A 21496-nucleotide genomic window follows, 5' to 3' on the forward strand; every position below is an offset into this window, starting at 1 on the left:
GGCTGGAACCTAAGAATTCTGAAGAAGATAAATAAGTCCGAAAAGGTATATAGGAACCAGACCATGAAGGGCTTTAAATGCTAGGATAAGGTGTTTTTTGCTTTTTTTGTGTTTTGATTGGAGAGAAAATAGTGGGGTTTTTAAGCACTTAACAAGCAATTACTACATAAGAACTGTGCCTGGCTCTGTACTAGGCACAGAAGATACAAATAGGAGACCTGTGCTTCTGAAAAATTTTGGTGTGGTGGAGAAGGGCTTGGGGAAGTGAAAGTCTAAAAAGAGGATGATTCATTCAATAAATCAACACATTATTAAGTGCCTATCACCTCTACCAACACTGGTCTCTATAAATTGAAAGTTTGGGGTCTGATAGGTGGGGAAGTGGTTAGAGCGCTGGGCCTGGAGTCAGGAAGACCGAAGTTCTGGCTGGGTGACCCTGGGTGAGTCACTTAATGCTGTTTGCCTCAGTTTCCTCATCTGTAAAACGAGCTGGAGAAGGAAATGACAGACCATTCCAGTATCTTTGCCAAGAAAGGTACATGACTGGACAACAGCAAAGCTGTGAATAGGACAAAAAGGGAATGACAGAAAGCACAGAAATTAAGAAGAGTTAGGGAAGGCTTCCTGTAGAAGATGACATTTTCTCTAAGACTTAAAGGAAGCAGGAGCCTGGGCGGAAGAGGGAAAACACTCCAGGCACGGGGGACGGCCAGAGCCGAGAGACGGAGAATCTTCCTCTTGGAACAGCCAGGAGGCCAGTGTCCTCGGGTCGAGGAGGGCGTGGTTGGGGTTAATTATAAGTACAACGCTGCAGGGAGATGTGAGGAAGGGCGAACGAAGCGCTCAAGCGACAATCCCAGCACCCATCAGCCCCTGTGCCAAACTGCGCAAGCGTGAAAGCCAGACCCAAGCGCGAGACCTCGCAGCCCAGGCTTCCTCAGGCTTTCCGTTCCGGGCGCTCGGAAAAACGGTCGGCGGCGCGCGTGGCTAGTGAGTGGCAGGCCGGGCGCGCGGACAGGCACGGGGTGGGGGCGGGGGGGAGGAGAAGGAGCACTCTGAGCGGGAGACGGAGACGGGGAGGAGGAGAGGGGGAAGGGGAACGCGCGGTGGCGAGGGCCAGGCCTAGGACGGCGCGGACCTCTCCTTGCCCTCTTGAGGTGTTCTCTCCTTGGACTAGTTGGGATGGGAGAAGAATTTTCTGTTTTTTTTTCCTTCTGCCGTCTAAGGCAACGCGGAAGCAGCCTTCCTCCCGGGAGCCGAGGGCCCCACGTGACGCGCTTGCGCGCTCCTAACCCCCCCCCGTAGGAGGAAGCACGTGCCTTGGCCTGACCAGGGGGCCCTTCGTGGGCTTTTTAAGAGCCAAGGGTTAGAGGCGGGAACCCAGGTTTGGGAGCCTCAGCCTGTGGGTCCGAATATGGGCACTGGTCCTTTAGAGATGGAAGGCCCTTGGACACCGCTTAAAGAAGTGTTTCCCGATACCCCTTAGTGCTAGTGTTTGTGTATTGTCTCCCATTAGACCTGAGCTGACGGGCAGGGACTGTTTTTTGTTTTTGTTTTTCTCATGCTTTGTATCTCTAACGCTCATCACAGTGCCTGGCATGATGTAGGTACTTAATAAATGCCTGTTAACTTGACTTGGAATATAGTGGGAGCTTAATAAGTGCATCTTGACTTAACTTACAGGTGAAGATGCAGGTTTCGTTGTAACAGTGACATAGTAGCAAAGCTGGATTTTCAACCTGTAGATCCAGGCTCCCAATACAGGGCTCCAATTACATGTAGCCTATGAATATTGAGCCTTTTTTTCATTCAAAAAAATGCCATGCACAATTTAAAAATAATAGGTTATTAAATATTTTTGAAGGGATTGGACAATTCTTAACAAAACATGCATTTTTAGACATGAATACTGTATGCATCTTGCTTGACCATGCTTTTTTTTTTTGCTTTTTTTTTTTCTGTTGGGTAGGGTGAGAGGAGGCTAGCGATAGTAATGCAAAAAAAAAAATAGCCTTTGAAACTTTTTTAAATGCACAGAACAGGAAGCACAGACAGGTGGAAAGTAACTGGTAGAATTTGTGATATACTTTTTAAAAATGGTATGAAATGGAGACTCATATAGAACCCTTTTTTTGCATTATCTGTGTATGGAAATTTTTTTTTTTTTTGCTGTTTAAGGTCAGAATAAGAATTTAAAAATATGATTTCATAAAACCTCCATTCACAATAAAGTCCCTTTAATTTTCAAAGCCTATTTCTTCTTTCTGCTCTAGATCCTATTATCTTACTCTGTAAGGAAGTAAGTAACCCTATGCTTGGTTCTAGGGGAGATAGAAGATAGATTCCTTGCCCTCGTGGAGTTTTGGGGTTTTTTGGGGTGGGGAAGGATAAGGCAAACAGACAAATGTGATACGATAGAAACCAGGTGGGAACTGCCTACTTTGTGCCAAGTATTATGCTAAGCCCTAGGGATAGGAAGAAAAACAAAAGACAGTCCCTGTCCTTTCATTGTTTTCTTGGCAAAGATACTGGAGTGGTTTGCCATTTCCTTCTTCAACTCATTTTACAGATGAGGAACTGAGGCAAACAGCATTAAGTGACTTGCTCAGTTAGTAAGTGTCTGAGGCCAGATTTGAACTCAGGAGGATAAGACTTCCTGACACTAGGCCAGGTACCCTATCTACATCTCCACCTAACTCAAAATTTAATTCATGCAGACAGCACATAAAAAAAGAAATTAAAGGGAGGTGGGAAAGGCACCTTGTGAAAGGGCAAGGTAAGATAGCGCTGCCCTGAGCCCCTTCCTTAAATGGAGGATCTGAGAGGAGCTCTCACTGCCCACCCTGCACCTAGTCAGAGAGAGGAAGGGGTCCCAGGAGCAGAAGATAGTGAGGAGGTGTGAGCTTCACAGTCCATGCCATCTTGCAGGAAGATGATTTTTTGGAGATAATGACAATATTCAAGAGAGCATCCTGTTGGGAAATGATGAGGATCAAATGAGATGATATTTGTAAAGCAGTTAATACATGGGTGGGAAATGATGAGGGAAGATTTAGGGACTTCTGTTCTAGACTTGGTGATCTCTGTTGACATCTGGATTCTTACCTGCCTACACATAAGGCAAGTAAGATGATTTGACCATCCCTTTTTAGATAGCTAGAACTTGTGAGGATCCCTAGGTCATCTAATCCATTGTTTCCTTTTTAAAATTCTGTATCACAATATGTATTTCTAAATTTGGTGAAACATGTGGAAGGGTTCAGGATCCATTACCCATGACTATTAATGAGATTTGTGGGGAGATTATGATTCTTTGAAAACAGATTTTTGATTCAGAGAAGAATAAAGAAGAAATAACCACTCATAAAATACTATCAAAATGGTGTGGCTGCTGCAGAGAGTCAGGTTAGGAACCTAAAGACATAGAGAAGGAGAATACCATAGGCCACAAATGTCCTTGAACAGAGAAATTGGGTTTCTGGGAGCCAGCAATCACTGAGTATTTTAATGCTTTAAACCAAGTTAAAGTAAATAAAATGAATACCACAAAATCCATACTCTTTGGAGAGTCAGGAGGATCAGGACTGAATAGGCCAATTAATAAAGGCTTTCTCTGCAGTACTGAAAAGTATTGGAAAGAATTAGCTTTGTTCATCAGTAGCGGAAGATACATGCTTCTTAACAACCAAACGGGCAGCTAGGTGGCGCAGTGGATAGAGCATTGGCCCTGAAGTCAGGAGGACCTGAGTTCAAATTCGGCCTCAGATCAAACACTTGACACTTACTAGCTGTGTGACCCTGGGCAAGTCACTTAACCCCAACTGCCAAAAAAAACCCAAAAACAACCAAACAACACAATAAATAACTGAGTGGGTATACAAAATTGAAAGGATTAAAAATTGAATTAGCTTTTTAACTTGGGAAAAGTACACATATCTTGAGTCCCAGTGCCATGCTATACTGAATCAAAATATCTCTTCAATTTCATTTCCCAGCCTTGACTGTCCTTGTGAGAATGCAGAAAGAGGTTTAAATCACTGTTTTGGTTCCCCTCTCCCCTTGGACAGAGATAATATAGACAGCTGTTCTCTAGTTCATTAGGAAACAGATGGTTGAACAGTCTGCCAATCCATTTTCTGGACACCGTCCTGGCTTTTTGCCCCTGAAGGACAGCTCCTCAGTCACTAGTTCATTTTCTGGACACCCTTCTAGTATCTTTTTCCCTAAGAAGTAGATCCCTGACTCCAGGCCCATTCTCTGGCCACATGGACATCTTCTAGAGATCCCTCTTAGTATTATCCTACAAAGAGCCACCTGGCGTCTTGACCTCCATGGTACATGATTCGTCACCCTGTTCACCTTGAGTACGCTCGATACAAAAATGATCCAGCCAAACTGACTTTGATGTCTCTCACATGCAACATTCTAATGCATTTGTCTTTGCTGTCACCTCTGCTTGAAATACACTTCTGCTGTTTAGAATCCCTAGATTCATTCAAAGCTCGGCTCAAATGCTGCCTTTTACATGAAGCCTTTTCTGATCCTTCCCCAACTGTCAGTGCCTTTTCTGCCACTAATTACCGTGTTAATTTTGTGTATGTATGTTATCCTCCCAATAAGAATGTAAGCCCCTTGAGGGCAGGGATTTTCATTTTTAATCTTTGTATCCCCAACACCTAGCACACAGTAGGCATTTAATAAATAATTGATGGGCCAAATGTGGAGCAAATCTTTACTAACATGAATTTTGTGACTAATATGAGCGACTAATTGGGTCAATAATATTAGAAAAAAAGAATGATTATGGAAAGAGATTATCTTCAGTGCTAAGATAGGTGCTTGTCTATTCTTTTTTTTTCCTTGAGGAATTGTTACAAATATATAGTTGTTACGATATAGTAGAGTCATATAGCAGTTTCCAGTTGAACAGAGACATCCCACTTAGTTCCTTTTTATCCAATCATATTGTCTGTTTCAATTTGACTTCACCTAAATTAGGTTTTTCTATGTCTCTGGGGCTCTACCTAAACTTGTCCAGCCTCTCCAAACACTGTTGATAGCAGAGAGAGAAAGAAAGGAGGGGGAGGGAGGGAATAAGAAAAAATTAATTGCTGTAATAAAAATTCTAGAAAAAATAGTGTTCTGTGGTGCTTTTAGTGCTGTGTGAGTAAGACTCAGCTTGACCTAGAATACCTTCTGCTTTGATGTTAGAAATTGTAAGGAGAGAGAGATCTGGAATGTCTTCCTCTGAATCAGAAGTCTTTAAGTACCAATCCCAAAATCTGAAAGAGAATTCTAAATTATTTCAGTAATTCTTCAAATCACTTTGCTGTCCACTTCGTCATCTTTGTCTCTCACAAACACTCTAGCATACACATATTAACACTAAAGGGAGACTCTTTACTATAATTATTCACTTGGAGTTTATTTTGACCGTGGAGAGAGAATTTTCAATTGAGGGTCAGGATCTGAAGTGAGATTTCAAGAAACTGAATGGATGGTGAGAAAGTGGATCCCATTGATTGTGGACAACTTTTTCCAAACTTTAGCGGTGAAGGAGAAGAGAGATGTGAGATTATAGCTGGATGAGGAGAGAAGGTAAAGAAAAGACTTTGGGAGGGACAGAGTTGGCCATGTTTGGAAGGAGTTGGGAAAGGGCTGATGGAGAAGATAGATTGAAAATACATAAGAAAGGTAGAGATTATTGCTGGAGCAAAGTCCTGAAAGAAACAGGAGGAAATGGTTCCTTTAGTTCTCTTTTTATAAAATATTGACCTTCCATCAGGGAATTGCTATAAGTTATTTTAATTAATTGTGGTCAAGTTATAACAATCCATCCTTACTTAGCAGAGGTTTGACTTGGTCAGGTCAATGCTTTAGGAATAAAGATTTGCCAGCTCTGGAGAATGGATTGGAGAGGGAAGAGACCAGAGGAATGAAGACCAATGAGGAGGCTATTACAATAGTGCAGGGGCCTGATGGTATTAATAGCATATATTTATGCTATATAAGCATAAATTTTAAAATGCTGTTTCAGGTTAGGAGCATAGGAGGAAGGTGGAGGAGGATATTTTTGAAGTCCCTTCTCATCTCCTCACCCATTTCTTCCATAGGAAGCATCAAGGTAGTACAAATGAAAAGTATGTTGACTGGGGTTCAAATCCTGGTCCTGCCACTTACCTGTGTGACGTAGGCAAGGTGATTAGCTACTCTGGGGCTCAGTTCCTCATTTGTAAAATGACAGGGTTGGACTTGATGACTAAGATACCTTTCAGTTCTAAATATGTAGTCTTTTTGAAGGTCAGCATGCACAGAGATATATCTGACCCATGTAATTTTTAATGCTACTTCTAGGCTAAACTGTATAACCCAACAAAAGAATAAATGCACTTATTCATTTTGTAGGAGATGATACATTTTTCATCCATCTTTTTGCTTTATTATCAGTTTAAGAAATGGGTGATTCTGATGATGATGACATCCCTGAGCTTTCTTCCCATACCCTAGCAGCTCTACAGGAATTTTATGATGAACAGCAGCGGCGAAAGACTGACCCTGGGGAAAATAATAAATATAACATTGGGGTGATAGAAGAAAATTGGGTAAGTAAATCCATTTTAGACTCATCTAAAAGAAAAAAGTCAGCCAGTAATTATTCAATGAGGACCTGACATTTGATGTACTCAGCTTGTTTCAAGGCACTGAATGGGCATATACAAATTAATTATAGGCTATCTTTAGTCCCTGCCCTCAGGGTGTTTATCACCTATTTGGAAAGAGAAGACTAACACAGAAAATTAGCATGTAATTTAAAACAACACATAATTGATCTAGCCCTTGGAGACAACTATGTGGTACAGTGGATAGAGTGCCAGGTCAAGAGTCAGGAAGACTCATCTTTCTGAGTTCACATATGGCTTCTGACACTAGCTATGTGACCCTGGTCAAGACACTTAACCCTATTTGCCTCAGCTTCCTCATCTGTAAAATGAACTGGAGAAGGAAATGGCAAACCATTCCAGTACCTTTGCCAAGAAAACCCCAAAATGGCATCACAAAGAGTCAGATACAATTGAACAACAATAACAACAACAATCTGGTTTCTGTCTGTCCTTCAAGTTTCCTCAAAGCTTTTCTTGACATTTCTACCCTAACATTCCCAATTCTACACTCTCAAAAACTTCCCTTCTCTGGACTCCCATAACACATTGTGTCTCTGTTGTGTCATTTTTGTATTCTATCTTGTTTTGCCTTGTATTTTAGTTATTTGAATAACTAAGTAATTAATTACTGCAATAGACTCACTCCAATCCATTCTCCATTCAGCCACTAAAGTGATTCTCCCAAAACAAAGGTCTAGGCATGTCATTATCCCTACTCAGTAAACTCCAGTGGCTCCCTATTACCTCCAGGAACAAATACAAAATGCTTTGTTTGGCATTCAAAGCCCTTCATAATCTAGCCCCATCCTGCCTTTTCAGCCTTCTTGCACTTTACTCCCCAATGGGTCCTCTTCGATCCAATGACACTGACCTCCTGGCTGTTCCACAAACAGATACTCCATCTCTTGACTCTGGGCATTTTCTCTGGCTATCTCCCATGCCTGGAACTGACTTCCCTGGCTTCCTTCAAGTCCCAACTAAAATTCCATTTCCTGCAGGAAACCTTCCCTAATCCCGTATAATTCCAGTGCATTCTCTCTTTTAATTATTTCCTATTTATCCTATGGATAGCTTGCTTAGTATATATTTGTTTGAATCTTGTCTCCCCTATTAGATTGTAAGCTCCTTCAGGGTAAGGACTATCTTTTGCCTCTTTTTGTATCCCCAACACTTAGTATAGTGACTAGCACATAGGTGCTTAATAAATGTCTGTTGATTGATTTATTAACTGATTTTTGCTTAGCAGCAAATATGAATTTAAATCCCAACTCTGCCACTTACTGGCTGTGAGACCCATGGCAATTTTCCTTGTGGCTGTAGGTTTTTATGAAAGGAAGGAGGGAAAGAAAGGAAGGAGCCATTTTAATAACTCCTACTGTGATAGGCCAACATGGGTTTAAGAAATTGGTTGCATTAAAGTTAGAGATTATGAACATATTCTTCTTTAATGATTTCCTGCCTATTTTCACTTTTTCCTATTAAAGCTTTTGAGGAGGTGGGAAAGTTGTCAAAAGAAGCTTCTCACATAGAATTGAAGCCTGAGTTTTATTTCACTGTGAAGTGAATTGCCCCAGGTCTAGCAGGGCAACATGCTTTATATTGACATTTTTTAATAGGCAAATTAAGTGATATTTTACCTACTTTTCTCCCCTAAAAGTCTCCAGATTTGGAGTTTTTTCCTTTTATAATCTCTGATTAATCTGAGTCTTTTCTTTTTGGGGAGGGGTGTCAGATTAGTGATTTCATTGATACCAGGAGCTTCAAGTGAGGAAACTCCCTCCAGATGTAGAGATCAGCACCTTCCAGGAAACATCTAGTGTTAGGGAGTTGCCTAGGTTAAGTGACTTGCCAAGAGTCACACCAGCAGTATGTGTTAGCGATGAGACTTGAAACCACGACCCAGCTCTTCCTGCTCCCTAGGCCACCTCTTTTTCTACAGCACCTCTCACTGCCTTTTGACCTAGAAAAAGTTCCCCATTTGAAATCCCCTTCACTTCCATGAATTCAGCCATTACCTCTGCAGGAATGACACCCAACTCTATATCCCTATTTAATGATAATGTTTTTTTCCAGAACTCACACAGGACTTTATTTTCACCTCTCTCCTGCACTTACCACACATTGTAGTTTTGAGTGTGTGTGTGTGTGTGTGTGTGTGTGCATGCGCTATCCCCATCACTTGACTTTGTGAGCCTTGACTGCAGGGAGCCCTGATATAGTAGGTGTTTCTTAAAATCTACTTTAGAAGGTTGTGCTGAAGCCATGCAAATCTGTTTTATTTATGACACTGCCTGGAGCAAATAGACTTCTCCCTTTTTTCTGATCTTTTCTATTTCTGTTTTTGGATAGCAGTCCATTCCCTCTTTTAGCCCCCTTTCACAGCTTAGCAGAGTGAGTGCTAGGTTTAGATTCAGGAAGCCTTTGATACTTTATGTGTGGCTAACACACACTAAGCGAGTGCCTCAAGCCTTCTCTGGGACTGATCTGCTTCTTATAACTGTGAACACTATTACCCTGAATAACTATGGTGCTAATATAGTGCAACCTCTTTTAATTTTTATTAAAATTTATACTTACAGTCTGGTTTCCTCCCACCTATAGTTTCTCTTATGTCTTAGACGTTTCTGTTTCTGCTCTTCGGCTGGTATTCAAAGCTATCATGTTTAAGGAATTTTTTTAGCTTGCTGGAATCCAAGCATAGTAACACTTCAGGTAACCTATTAGAGCATTGTGGTTAACTGATTTTGAAAGCAAAGTAAGAATTAAGTGGTTTAGTTTTTTTTAAAATTCTGAACTTAAACACAAACCAAATGATCATTTTCATATACAAAGCAGAATGTAAAAAGAAGAGGATTGTACATGAAACTTTGAATCTCTAGAATCTAAAGCTTACTTTTCCTTTTAAGTATATAATAAATATAAGTGTATAATAAACATTACATCATTTTGTATTGTATATTGTATATCATATTATATATAACATAATAAATCTATTACAAATATAAGTATATAATAAATTCAGCATATAACTTTAAAAGCTGTCCTGCTTGTCTGTTTCTTTCTGTTCCTTTTTTTTAGCTTAAGAATTAAATTCAATTCAGTTTTTTATCCCTTTGTTTTCCTCCCTCTCTTCACATTCTTTTCATTTTCCACCTTTTTCTCACAGCTCTGCTTGCTTTTCTCTCTCCCTTTTTGCTAGCCAATTTCTGTGTTTGTCCAGTTGCACAGCCTGTCACAGTTTCATCAGGTTTTCTTCTCAGGAACTTCACCAGCCACAGAACTTCCTTCGGTTTCTCAGCCCTGGCTTTTCGTGACATTTTACTTCTTTCCAGATCCCTGCACCTTCTTTATTCAGCCCAGTAGTAGTTGCTAGAGGGTGTCAGTTGCTACATGACTAAAGTTTAACTATGTGTGAGGCAGCATGTTGTGGTAGATAGGGAGCTGGCCTTGACACCAGAACACCTTTCAAGTCCCACCTCTGATGAATACTAGTTGTGTGATCCTAGACAAGTCACTTAATTTCAAAACCACAGATTAACATATCTGCTTTATTATATTTTTATTTATTTGTAAAACACTTACCAATTACATTTTAATCTGGTTTCATGCCTGGGTGGCTTGATGCCTCTTCTTTAGGCAAGTCTAAGACTCTGAATTCAGAGGTGTTGACCTGCATTGGTAGATTAAGCTACCTCACCTAGGAGTTCCCTATATTAGTGAAATAACAGGTCAGTTGTGTATTCTTATCCTTATATTAAAAATGGTAATAGTCAATATTGGAGAGTTTTTGGAAAAATAGGTATCCTAATGGATTGTTGGTGGAGCTACAAATTAATACAACCATTTTGGAAAGAAATGTCAAACTTTGCATAAATGGCTAAACTGGCCATACCCTTTGACCTACTAAGCCCAAGGAGGTCATGGATTTAAAAAAAAAAAGGCCTCATATACATGACATATTTATAAGAGCACTTATATTTTGGTAACAAAGCACTAGAGACAAAATATAGATGCTTGTCAGTTGGGAGATGGCTAAACAAACTATAATACATGAATGTAATAGGCTATATGAAATGGCAAATATGATGAATATAGAGAAACATGGAAAGATTTACATGAACTGATGCATCATAAAGTAAGCATAACCAAGAAAACAATATACATGATAACTACAATGATATATATAAAAAGAACTACCACTATAAAAAAATTGAGACCGAATGTTGTAAAATTACAAAGAGCAAGACTGGCCCCAAAGAAGAGATATGAGAAGATACCTTCCCCCACTACCTTTTTTTTTTTTTTTGTCGAGGCGGTTAGGGTTAAGTGACTTGCCCAGAGTCACACAGCTAGTAAGTGTTATACGTGTCTGAGGCCGGATTTGAACTGAGGTCCTCCTGACTCCAGGGCCGGTGCTCTATCCACTATACCACCTAGCTGCCCCGCTCCCACTACTTTTCAGAGGTGGAAGAGAGAGATTCATGTTGTATATATTGTCATAGTGTTTCAATATATTGATCAGCTTTCCTGAATTTTTCCTTTTTTGAAAAAAAAAGTCATGAGATGGCTCTCTAGGAGGAGGGGAAGAAAAGGGCTTATGGAGGAGATGTTGGGAAAAAAGATATCAATAAACATTTACTTTTTTAAAAGGGGGAAAAAAATCTATGTTGGTTATTGAGTTCTCTGAGCACGTAACAGTCTCTTCAGTAACTCCTGTTTTTCTTCCTTCTCAAAATTATCCTCTCCTGTGTGTCCAACTTTCATTATGAATATTTTTCATCCCTCTTTAGCTGATTTTCTTTGTAGAATTTTAGCCCATGGGATTGTCCCTGTCCTTTCTCCAAGCTCTTTGAAATCTGTTCTCCCCAAATCTAAGGTGAATGTCAGTTTAGCCAGCTTTCCTTTCCTACTCTTATAACAAACTCTGGGAAGGAGTGGTCACTTCCCTCCAGAGTTCCCTATGATTTTCATCCCAGCAATCAGTTTTTACTTGTTGGTGCAGATCTAGCTAGAATAGAATCCCCCCTTGTTGACTGCTTCACTTTTTAAAGAAAGAAATTATCATTAAGGCAAGTCAAGAATCGATTAGCTCCTGCCAAATCAGACTACCCTAAAGATGCACAACATCTGACATGTATTCCTAAATATCTCCTACAGTCTTTAGGTGAAGGATCTTTTCATATGAAGGGCTTCTGCTGGCATGAACCTCTAGGTAGTAGATAGAATTCCTTATTTGGCCTGGTCACTCTGGATGCGTTCTTCCAGAGGAAGCGTAATGCAATGGAGAGAGCATTAGTCCTTAGATTTAAAGCATAGCCCCACCCTTTATCGCTTGGATGACCTCAAGCAAGTCATTTAAGTGAACAAGGATTTACTTTGCACCTACTGTGTGCCAGGCATTGTGCTTCACCACTTCCTTTTCCTCTCTCTCTCTCTCTCTTTAAGCCAATTGGGGTTAAGTGACTTGCCCAGGGTCACACAGCTAGTAAGTTTCAAGTGTTTGATCTAAGGTTGGATTTGAACTCAGGTCCTCCTGACTTCAGGGCCGGTGCTCTATCCACTGAGCCACCTAGCTGCCCCTCCTCCTCTCTTAAATGAGAGTATTGGAGCAGAGGGCCTCCATGGGGCCCTCTGCTCTTGATCTATGAGCCTGTAATTCTGGGAGCATGGCTTGTGGCCCAGCTTTAGAGGCCTAGGACAACAATAGCTCTCCCCAGGCACTCCACCATTAAGGAAAGCCTGGGAGTTTTTCTTCTTAATTTCATCAGTGGTTATTTCATTATAGTGTTGTGTATCTCTAGCATATAAGATACTACATCCTTCTTGAGACTTCCCCAGCTTTTCACAGGTCTGCTGCTTTTAAATTCCAGAGGTTCACTTAGGAGTGGGGTTATTGTGTCTTCTCACAGGCAGGTACAGCTTTTAAATTTGGACTTTAACTTCGTGAAAGTCATTTTTATTTTTAAATTAAATTTTTTTTCAACAAGAATATGTTATCTCCCTGCTACCCCTGCCTCCCCATTGGAAAAAGAAAAACCAAAACCCTGATAACAAATATACATAGACAAGCAAAACAAATTCCTGCATTGTGTCCAAAACATATCTAGAATAGATCTCAATCTGCAGCCTGAATCTGAGGATATCTTTGTCTCATTTCCTTATCTGTGAATTATAGGGTCTGGATTAAATGGTCTTTCCACGGTCAGTTCCTGTGCTGATACTCTATGAACCTATGAATCTCTGCCTGGAGATTCGATTCAACCAATACTTACTAGGCACTATATGCATAGTACTTGGCACTGGAGGATCCAGGAAGGCCAGCAACACTGCCTGTGTAGATAGAGTGCCTGAAACCTTATCTTACCCCTAGTATCTGTCCTTCCTACCTTTTAATAATAGATTTGAGTAACTCTTCCGTGAATAATTACTTCTGATTCATCCCAGAGCTGGCAAAACTCTCCACTTGTCCTCCAACTTACTGTCATCTATTTAGAGATCTCAGTCACAAATGTTAATACTATACACTGTTCCAGGCAAGTATCACTAGTTCTGAATTCATACATACGTCACCGGCAGGCTGCCTTACAATTCTCCTTATCCCAGTTGTAGAAAAAGAAAATGAGTGTCCAGACACACAGCTATACCTTAGATGCTCATTAGTTTACTGTCTGTAACATGTAAATATAAGTACATTAATGTATTTGGATACAGATGTGTATTTCTTCAACTACCAACAGAGAAGCTGTTTGTGTGAAGAGGAAAATGTGAAGGGCTTTTTGGGGGTTGTAGGATTGTGTATATTTCACTAACTAAAAAAAAAGTTTGATGTGTCAGTAACTGCATTTATGATGTTTTTTAATACTACCACCACCACCTTGTAGTCCAGCTGAGTTATTTGAGGACCTGAAGATCTAGTGTATGTTAGTGAAACCTTGAAGAGAAACGTGTATGGAGGGCCAGTCTAAAAGACTCTTTTATTTAACTTAATGCCGGGAAAATGTAGGTTGATGAAGTCAGTATTTAGTATCCATCTACAGGGTTGCATTGGGGCAGCTAGGTGATCCAGTGGATAAAGTGCCAGGCCTGGAGTCTGGAAGACTCATCTTCCCGAGTTCGAATCTGTCCTTCAACACTTAAAAGCTGTGTAACTGGGCAAGTCACTTCATCTTTTTTTGCCTCAGTTTCTCATCTGTAAAATGAGCTGGAGAAGGAAATGGCAAACCACTCCAGCATCTTTGCCAAGAAAACCCCAAATGGGATCACAAAGAGTCAGACACAACTGAATAATAACAAGGTTGGATTTCCAAAAATTGTTTTCCAAAAATATGCCCCTTGCTGTGATTTTTATACATTTGGAAGGGGAAGTTGTTTTTTAGATGGCAAAAAGTTTAATGTGTAAACAACAAGTGATTTCTACCCATTTCCCTTCCACAGCAATTGAGTCAGTTTTGGTACAGTGAAGAAACAGCATTACGATTAGCTACTGAAGCTATTATAGCTGCTGGGAAAGGTGGAAGGTAACTTTTAAACATTTTTTTTTCATATTTCTCATCTATTGTCAGTCATTTTTCTTAGTGAAAAATGCTTTGTCTTTAGGTTCTTTTTTTCTTCTGTATCTAAACTTCAGAAGAAGTTTTAAAATATATTTACTGAAGAATTATTTGCTATATTTCTTAAACCAAAATAGAGGTTTCATAGCTAAATCATGTTTGTTAACATTCATAGGAACAGGGACAGGTAGGTGGTGAAGTGAATAGAGCACTGGCCCTGGAGCCAGGAAGACCTGAGTTCCAATCCAGACTCAGACACTTGACACTTACTAGCTGTGTGACCCTGGGCAAGTCACTTAACCCTATTGCCTAGCAAAAAAAAAAAAACAAACAAAAGAATTCATAGGAGTCATTGGATTTTTTTTTCAAGATATTGGATTGAAATTAGCATGACCATGTCTTTTTGTGTTATGGTCCAAACAAAAAGAATAGCCTTTTATACTGAGCTATGAACTTTGATGAAACCTTATGATTGTGATTAAAGCAGTTAATTCTGTACCAGATATTACAAATCAAGAAAATGATAAAAAATCTATTTTTCTCCCAGGGTCTCTCTTTTTTGTACCTCTAATTAATATTAGGAAGTAATCCAATATCAAATAGAGTTTAATGAAGCAGTTTTATCTTTTTTTTTAAAAATCTTTTTATCCCATATCTGTAATGCATAAGGGAGTTATTTAGGTTCAGGCATGAAACAGGAGTCACATCGAAGTTCATGCTAGCTCCCAGGTAGATCATTTTGCTCCTTGGATCCAACCAGACTACTCAATTTAAAAGAGTAAAGACCAGAATTCCAACAAACCTGGCTTCTCCTCCAACTTCTAAGAGGTAGACTTGAAGCCCTGGGCCCTCTCTACGTACTTATCTACATTCCTAATTATAGGAAAAGTCAAACTAGGGTTTAGGAGCAAAGGGACAAGGAAATCAATAAATAATTTTTTCCTTGTTAACTTTATGCAGTTTGCTTACAGTGGTCTCCAAGGTCACAAATTATTTTGTGCAGCTAGTCAAATATGGATATGTGCCATTCTAACTGTGTTTTATTTGACAAAAGAAGCAAACTACAGGCAGCCCCCAATTTTCATAGGCCTGACTTTAAGCTTTAATAGCTTATTTGGCTATTAAATAATTACTATGAAGTTATGATTAATAGTATTATAGTACTGAGGTTTTTGGGACATCCTGTCTATGTCTCCTATACAGATATACAAATACCCATCCAGGGGGTGTTTCTCAAAGGCAGGTGCCCAAAACAGCCCACCCAATGCCAACATCAGTTATCATTATTTCTATTAGGAGGGAAGAAGCATGGGAAATTGTTGCAGAATTTCCCTTTATTGTTGATGAAAATTGTCTGTTTCCTATATTGTAAGCTTAGCTACAGTATCCTAAACTCCCTTCCTCCCCTGGCACTTGAAATTCAATCAATAAAAGAGAACCAGAGAAAATAAGTGAAGCTGTTAACTCCATCCAGAAAAAAGTATGAACCTCAGTACCCCACTGTCATCTCAGCCTTGTAAATAAGCCAAAGAACTTTATGGGAAGGTGGTCAGATAGGCTTAGAAACAGGAGGGTCAATCTGATGGGTACAGGGAACAGCTGTAGGGGAGGCAGGCTCTTCCCAGATGATGGGATCTGTCATTTAGACCATGTGACTTCTAGAAGGAAACTAGGCTCCTATGCTGACCTGGAACAAGTGGTGAAGCATAGCTAAAAGATAGAGAAGGAAAGGAACCATATCAACTGACAAGTGCATTTGCTTTAGGCAAAATGACCAAGGCTTCGATCAAAGCTAGTGGGGTGAAGGAGGCTACTGGAGAATTCATGCAAGAAAGGCCAAAGCCAAGGGAGAACTCTCTGGGGGGACTGGGTCATAGGATTAGAGTACCAGAAGGGACTTCAGAGATTAAGTTCAGTTTCATTGTTTAGCAAACAAAGGGTGAATGTGGGGCTTGTCAGAGATCAGAGCCTTTGAACCTTCAGGAAGGTCAGAAACCCATGGGCAGACTCAAAGGTCCTGCACTCATCGCCTAAGTCTAGGTAGCAGATTTTAAGAGGGACTGACAGTTCTAGCTGCCTTGTCCTGAATATACCTCAGGCTAGAAGCCTAAGAGTTTGGGACAACATCCAACCAGGACAGGATTGAGGTCAGGCTGACTCCAGAGAGAAGAAATAAAAAAGTGAGGTCAGTGGATATTAAGAGAGCTATGAAAGACCAAGGTTTTAACTCCTTTTGCATGTTCACTGAAAACCAATGCTAAGGACTTCACTCCTGTAAGTTTTTAAGACTTAAAACTTTTGCAACTTTCTCTTTTTTTTTTTAGGATAATTTTACTGTAATTATTAGCATTAAAACCCTTGGAAAACCTAGACAAGGTCATGTACTTACATAAGAAATTATAGAGTAGAGAAGTTTGGAGTTGATGATCCATTCTGAAGTTTGGACAGAGAAAGGGAGTGATAAATGAAATACATGGGGAACAGGGGAGCAGTTGAAGACCTCCAAGTTAAGAAATCGAGGGCACACAGAGAGAACCAAGGAGGGTTCTAGTGGATGAATATCCGAGCAGATGGCCTCTTAGGATAGGGAAAGGGCGTGGGATCAACTCCCATTTCAGATCCTTACTAGCTCTGAAACCCTGGGCGAGTCCCTCAGCCTTTCTCTGCCTCAGTTTCCTCATCTCCAAAACGAGGGAATTGGACTTAATGGCCTGTAACGTCACTTCCAGCTCTGAATCTGTGATCCTATGACACATCAAGAAGACTGCACTCTGATCTTCACTCTTTCTCCTCTTCACTGTCATTCCTAGTTATCTTTTAACCTGTGTGAGCCTCAGTTTCCTGATCTGTAAAATATAAATAATCATAGCACCTATTTCACAGGATTGCTATGAGGATCCAATGAGGTTTTGAGCGTGTGAGTGTGTGAGTGTGTGTGTGTGTGTGTGTGTGTGTGATCACTACTGTCCTGTGCCTAATTTATCAGGTGTTTCTGTTATTGCTCAGAATTTTCCCTGTCTCCCAAGAGTGACATAGTAATTAGGTTTTCTACTTTGGGTACATTAGGTTGAAGAGATGTTTGTGGATGGACCTGAGAACTTAATCACACTTATAACAGTTATATGGAAGATACATTTCAAGTTCCAAATAATCAACTTACAAAACAGACTTTTAGAATCTAATATGTTGGCAGGCAAGGGTACAGGTAGGGATAGCTCTTTCCTGGATAGCAGATTTTAAAAACTTTATAACTAGAGGAAACCCAAGGTTCCAAGTTGTTTGTGCATATTGATTCATAAACCAGAAATTTGTTGGGTTGTCTTTTTGGAAACTTGGAATTATATAGAGTTCTTTTTTCAAAATCATGAGGATTTAAAAAATGAAGTCAAAATTGTTCAGTTTGGGGTTTTGCATATGCTTGAAATAAATAGTAAAGGACCAACATGAAAATAATAGGGACATTTTAGCCTTTGTACCATTTACTGCAGGCATTTTTCATAATATGTTCCTGATGTTTTAAGTTGTTAGTTGTTATTAACCAATTTATATGTACTTTCAGACCTAAAAATTATGTATTGCAGATTTTTTTAAATACCATAATCTTTCAAAATGAACTAGTACAAAGTGTTTCAGATAGTATTTTTTTAAACTACAACTGCTGGAGGTTTCACTGTCTGTTGTCTTTTATGTAATTGAATGGAAACATATACTCAAATAGGAGGTTAGAGTAAGAGCCTCTTCTGGAAAAAAAAAAAAAAAGGCCTCAATGGAAATCCAAGCCATTGTCCTTAATAGATGTTTGATACCCTTGGGTAACTTTGGGATACCCTTCATGAGTTTGTTCATTCTCCACTTCTAGGATAGCATGTGTCAGTGCCCCCAGCGTTTACCAGAAATTGAGAGAATTGGATGGTGAAGACTTTTCAGTGTGTATCTTGGAATATGACAAAAGATTTGCTGTATATGGAGAGGAGTTCATCTACTATGATTACAATGATCCTTTAAATTTGCCCAAAAAGCTTACTCCACATAGTTTTAACATTGTTATCGCTGATCCACCTTACCTTTCTGAAGAATGTCTCAGAAAAACAGCAGAAACCATCAAGTATCTAACACAAGGAAAGATTCTGCTTTGCACAGGTATTGTATGTCTCTAGGCCTTTCTGTTTCTTCAAAACATTTTGTGATTCCTCATAGGTATCTTATTCAAACTGATGATAATAAATATTTTTATTAGATTATAAGAATTACTGGATTAACTTAAAAGGGTTTTATAAAGCTTTGGAGTGGTATAAAAATTCACTATTTATGTTCTGAAATTTGTCAGCATCCTCGAACTTTGAACAAAATATGTGGCTGCTAATCTTCTCAATGTAATTAGTTTTTCATTGATTCATCCTTATATCCTGGGGTACATTGGCCATCATCAGTTCCATTTTCCCATATTTACTGATTCCCATTCTTTCTTTCTGGAATAATATTCTTAGCCAAATACTTTAGTCTCTATTTATCTAATGCCACTGAGGCTTAATTTCATTGCCTTCACTCTGGTTATGCCAGTTATGAAATGGTAAACATAGATTCACCAGGTACACACACACACACACACACACACACACACACACACACACACATATGCTGCTATTACAAAGGCAAGTTTTCTGTGTAATAGAATTATACCCTGCTAAGTTGATGGTATATGTTTATGAATAAATACCCTATTTCATTTTTTAGTCATATAATATGAAATCAAATGTCTTTCTTTTTTTAATAACATTTTATTTTCTCTCCAATTACATGTAAAAACAATTTTTAACATTTGAATTTCAAATTCTATCCCTCCCTCCTTTCCCTTCTCCCTCCCTGAGACAGTAAGTAATCTGATATAGGTTGGGTTATGCATGTGCAATCGTGTAAAACACTTTGATATCAAATGGCTTTCTTAAGTCCATCTGTTTCTTCCCCTTGTCACTCTAAGTTTGAAACCAAATTGAATAAGGACATGGCATTTGCTATCCATACCTTTTCTTCTTCTAGGTGACTTCAAATTGACTGATGAATATCTCTGAAGATATTTAAACAAAATTAAGATTACTTCTCTGTAACTTTCAGGATTTTTCTTTTCTCATTTAAAAAACCTAGCCATATTTCTTCTTCTTGAGTTTGTAATGACTCCTTACAAGTTTTTCCAAACTATAAGCTAATTACTTTGTCAGAGTTATTCAATCAACAAGCATTTGTTGAGTGTTTTCCTATGGGCAAGGCATTGTGCTAGCATTAGAGAGAGAATCAAGGAAGAGTAAAAGTCCCTATCCTCCAGGTGCTTATAGGCAGATAAAGACATAAATAGAAATAACCACTGTGCAATGTAAAATGTTCTACATGTATAGAAGAGGTACCAAGTGCATGAGAGGTACATGCCTCTGCTGTATCCACAGAGTGCTGTATCCAGCACTCTACCTGGCAAAATAGAGCCCAGAGTGGAAGTCCCTTTTCACTTGAATACCCTGCAGATCTGTCTAAATAGTTAACAGATGCCATTCAAATGTCAGAGGTGGTGTCTTCTAAAAGGTGAGGCAGAGAATTATAGAAAGGCTAAGGAAAGATGCATGAGAAAGGTCTGGGGGTTACTTTTTGTGGGAAGATAGAAAGTATTCTTCAAAATTCTGATAATACTAGTTCATTTTTTTCCTTCCTCTATTAACCTGTGAAAAAGAGAAAATACCATCTGTACACTATCCATTATTATACATTTTTAATCACTCTATTTGCTGAAATTAAATACAAAAAATATTAATTTTTTGCTACTGAAAAAGGATAGTCCTAGACTAGGGGTGAGTAGGATGCCACCTAGTGTTTAACAGTGAGGGAGGCCACAAAATGGGATGCTTGTTAATACTATGTTTTGCAAGTACATAAAGGTTTAATATTAGAAAATTCTATTCTCTGTGGTATGTTAGTGTTTATTTTTTGAGAAATAAAACCACATATTAATCATGAAGACTAGTAAGTAGAACTTGGGCAATACAACTCCAAGACATTCTTTCCCTTGAGAGTAAGCTTCAATTGTGCAAAAACAAGGACTATATCTTATACTTTTTTTGTAGCATGTATTTAACACAGTGCTAGACACATATACAGTCTGTGTGCTCTGAGGAAAGATGTGTTAATTGACTCATTGATATTATTCTCATTTTGTCAGGTGCCATCATGGAGAAAGAGGCAGCAGAACTTCTTGGGGTGAAGATGTGCAGATTTATTCCAAAACACACTAGAAATTTGGCAAATGAGTTTCGATGTTATGTTAATTATGATTCTGGACTGAATTCTGAAGCTAACTATTCATAGCACTGTAATACAAGAGAATATCCTAAATAAACTCTATTTCCTTGAACCCATTCATAGTGCTTCTATTAAAAGGTCATTTCCACCATTATATTTTCTGGTCTAGATTTAATTATAGAAAGATCTTGTCATATCTTAATTTTATAAACCATATTTATAATGCATTTAGTGTTTGTTTTCTAGAAATTCTTCACCAGCTTGAATTCATTAAGGGTTAGTTCTTTGTGCCTATGCAATGAGAGCTCAAGACTTTTCATTTCTAAGGAGTATCCCATCAGCTCCATCTAGTACAATTCAAGTTGAGGATGGAGTCAGAGTTAAGAGAATGCTCCTTTCTTCTTTCTGTTAGGCTTTGTGGAGTGTAAGGAGACAAGGTCAGTCTGAAGTAGCAAGAATCTGATTCATGTAAATTTCAATGCAATTTGATTCCTTTGAAGAAAGAATAGAAACAAATTTTTTTTTAAGTTGTCAGTGCTGGTGATAGCATGATAGGAACTATTTGTAATTACTACATGCTTACAAGCAAATTAGATTTTGCTTTTTAAAAATGTTGAAAACCTTGTTCTCCTATGTAGGCTAAAGATTTACTTTATGATTTTTTAAGATTATGTAATAGGGAGCAGGGCTTCCCATTTACTCATTCCTGAAAGCAAGCTTACTCTTACTCCACATGGGAATGTAACAGATAGAATACAGAGTAGGAATTGGAATCAAGGAACTGCCCCCCCCCACCCCAGTTTATAAAAGTCCTATCTCCCCTGAAGAGGAGAATTTGAATTTCTTTTCAAAGCTATTAGTTCAAACCCCCATTCCAATGTATTCTGTCAACATCACTTGCCAGTAATTAGCACCCCAGTATCATTTAACCAATTAACATCAACTAGTTTTTATGAAGGGATTTTTTTTTTTACGGAGAAAATATTTCAAGAAAAAAACTAT

The 21496-nt window shown here is 38.9% G+C and overlaps 1 protein-coding gene across 1 annotated transcript; it reads left to right on the forward strand.

Moving 5' to 3' along the window:
- Positions 1-860: 860 nt before the first annotated feature.
- Positions 861-20610, forward strand: EEF1AKMT1 (EEF1A lysine methyltransferase 1). Its single transcript, XM_027835156.1, has 5 exons — positions 861-990; positions 6448-6602; positions 14097-14179; positions 18072-18352; positions 20415-20610. The coding sequence occupies exons 2-5, from the start codon at positions 6456-6458 to the stop codon at positions 20558-20560; spliced, it is 657 nt and encodes a 218-aa protein (XP_027690957.1). The 5' UTR covers positions 861-990; positions 6448-6455; the 3' UTR covers positions 20561-20610.
- The last annotated feature ends 886 nt before the right edge of the window (positions 20611-21496 follow it).

This window comes from Vombatus ursinus, unplaced genomic scaffold (genome assembly GCF_900497805.2).
Source record: "Vombatus ursinus unplaced genomic scaffold, bare-nosed wombat genome assembly UNPS02014813.1, whole genome shotgun sequence".
Classification (NCBI taxonomy): domain Eukaryota; kingdom Metazoa; phylum Chordata; class Mammalia; order Diprotodontia; family Vombatidae; genus Vombatus; species Vombatus ursinus.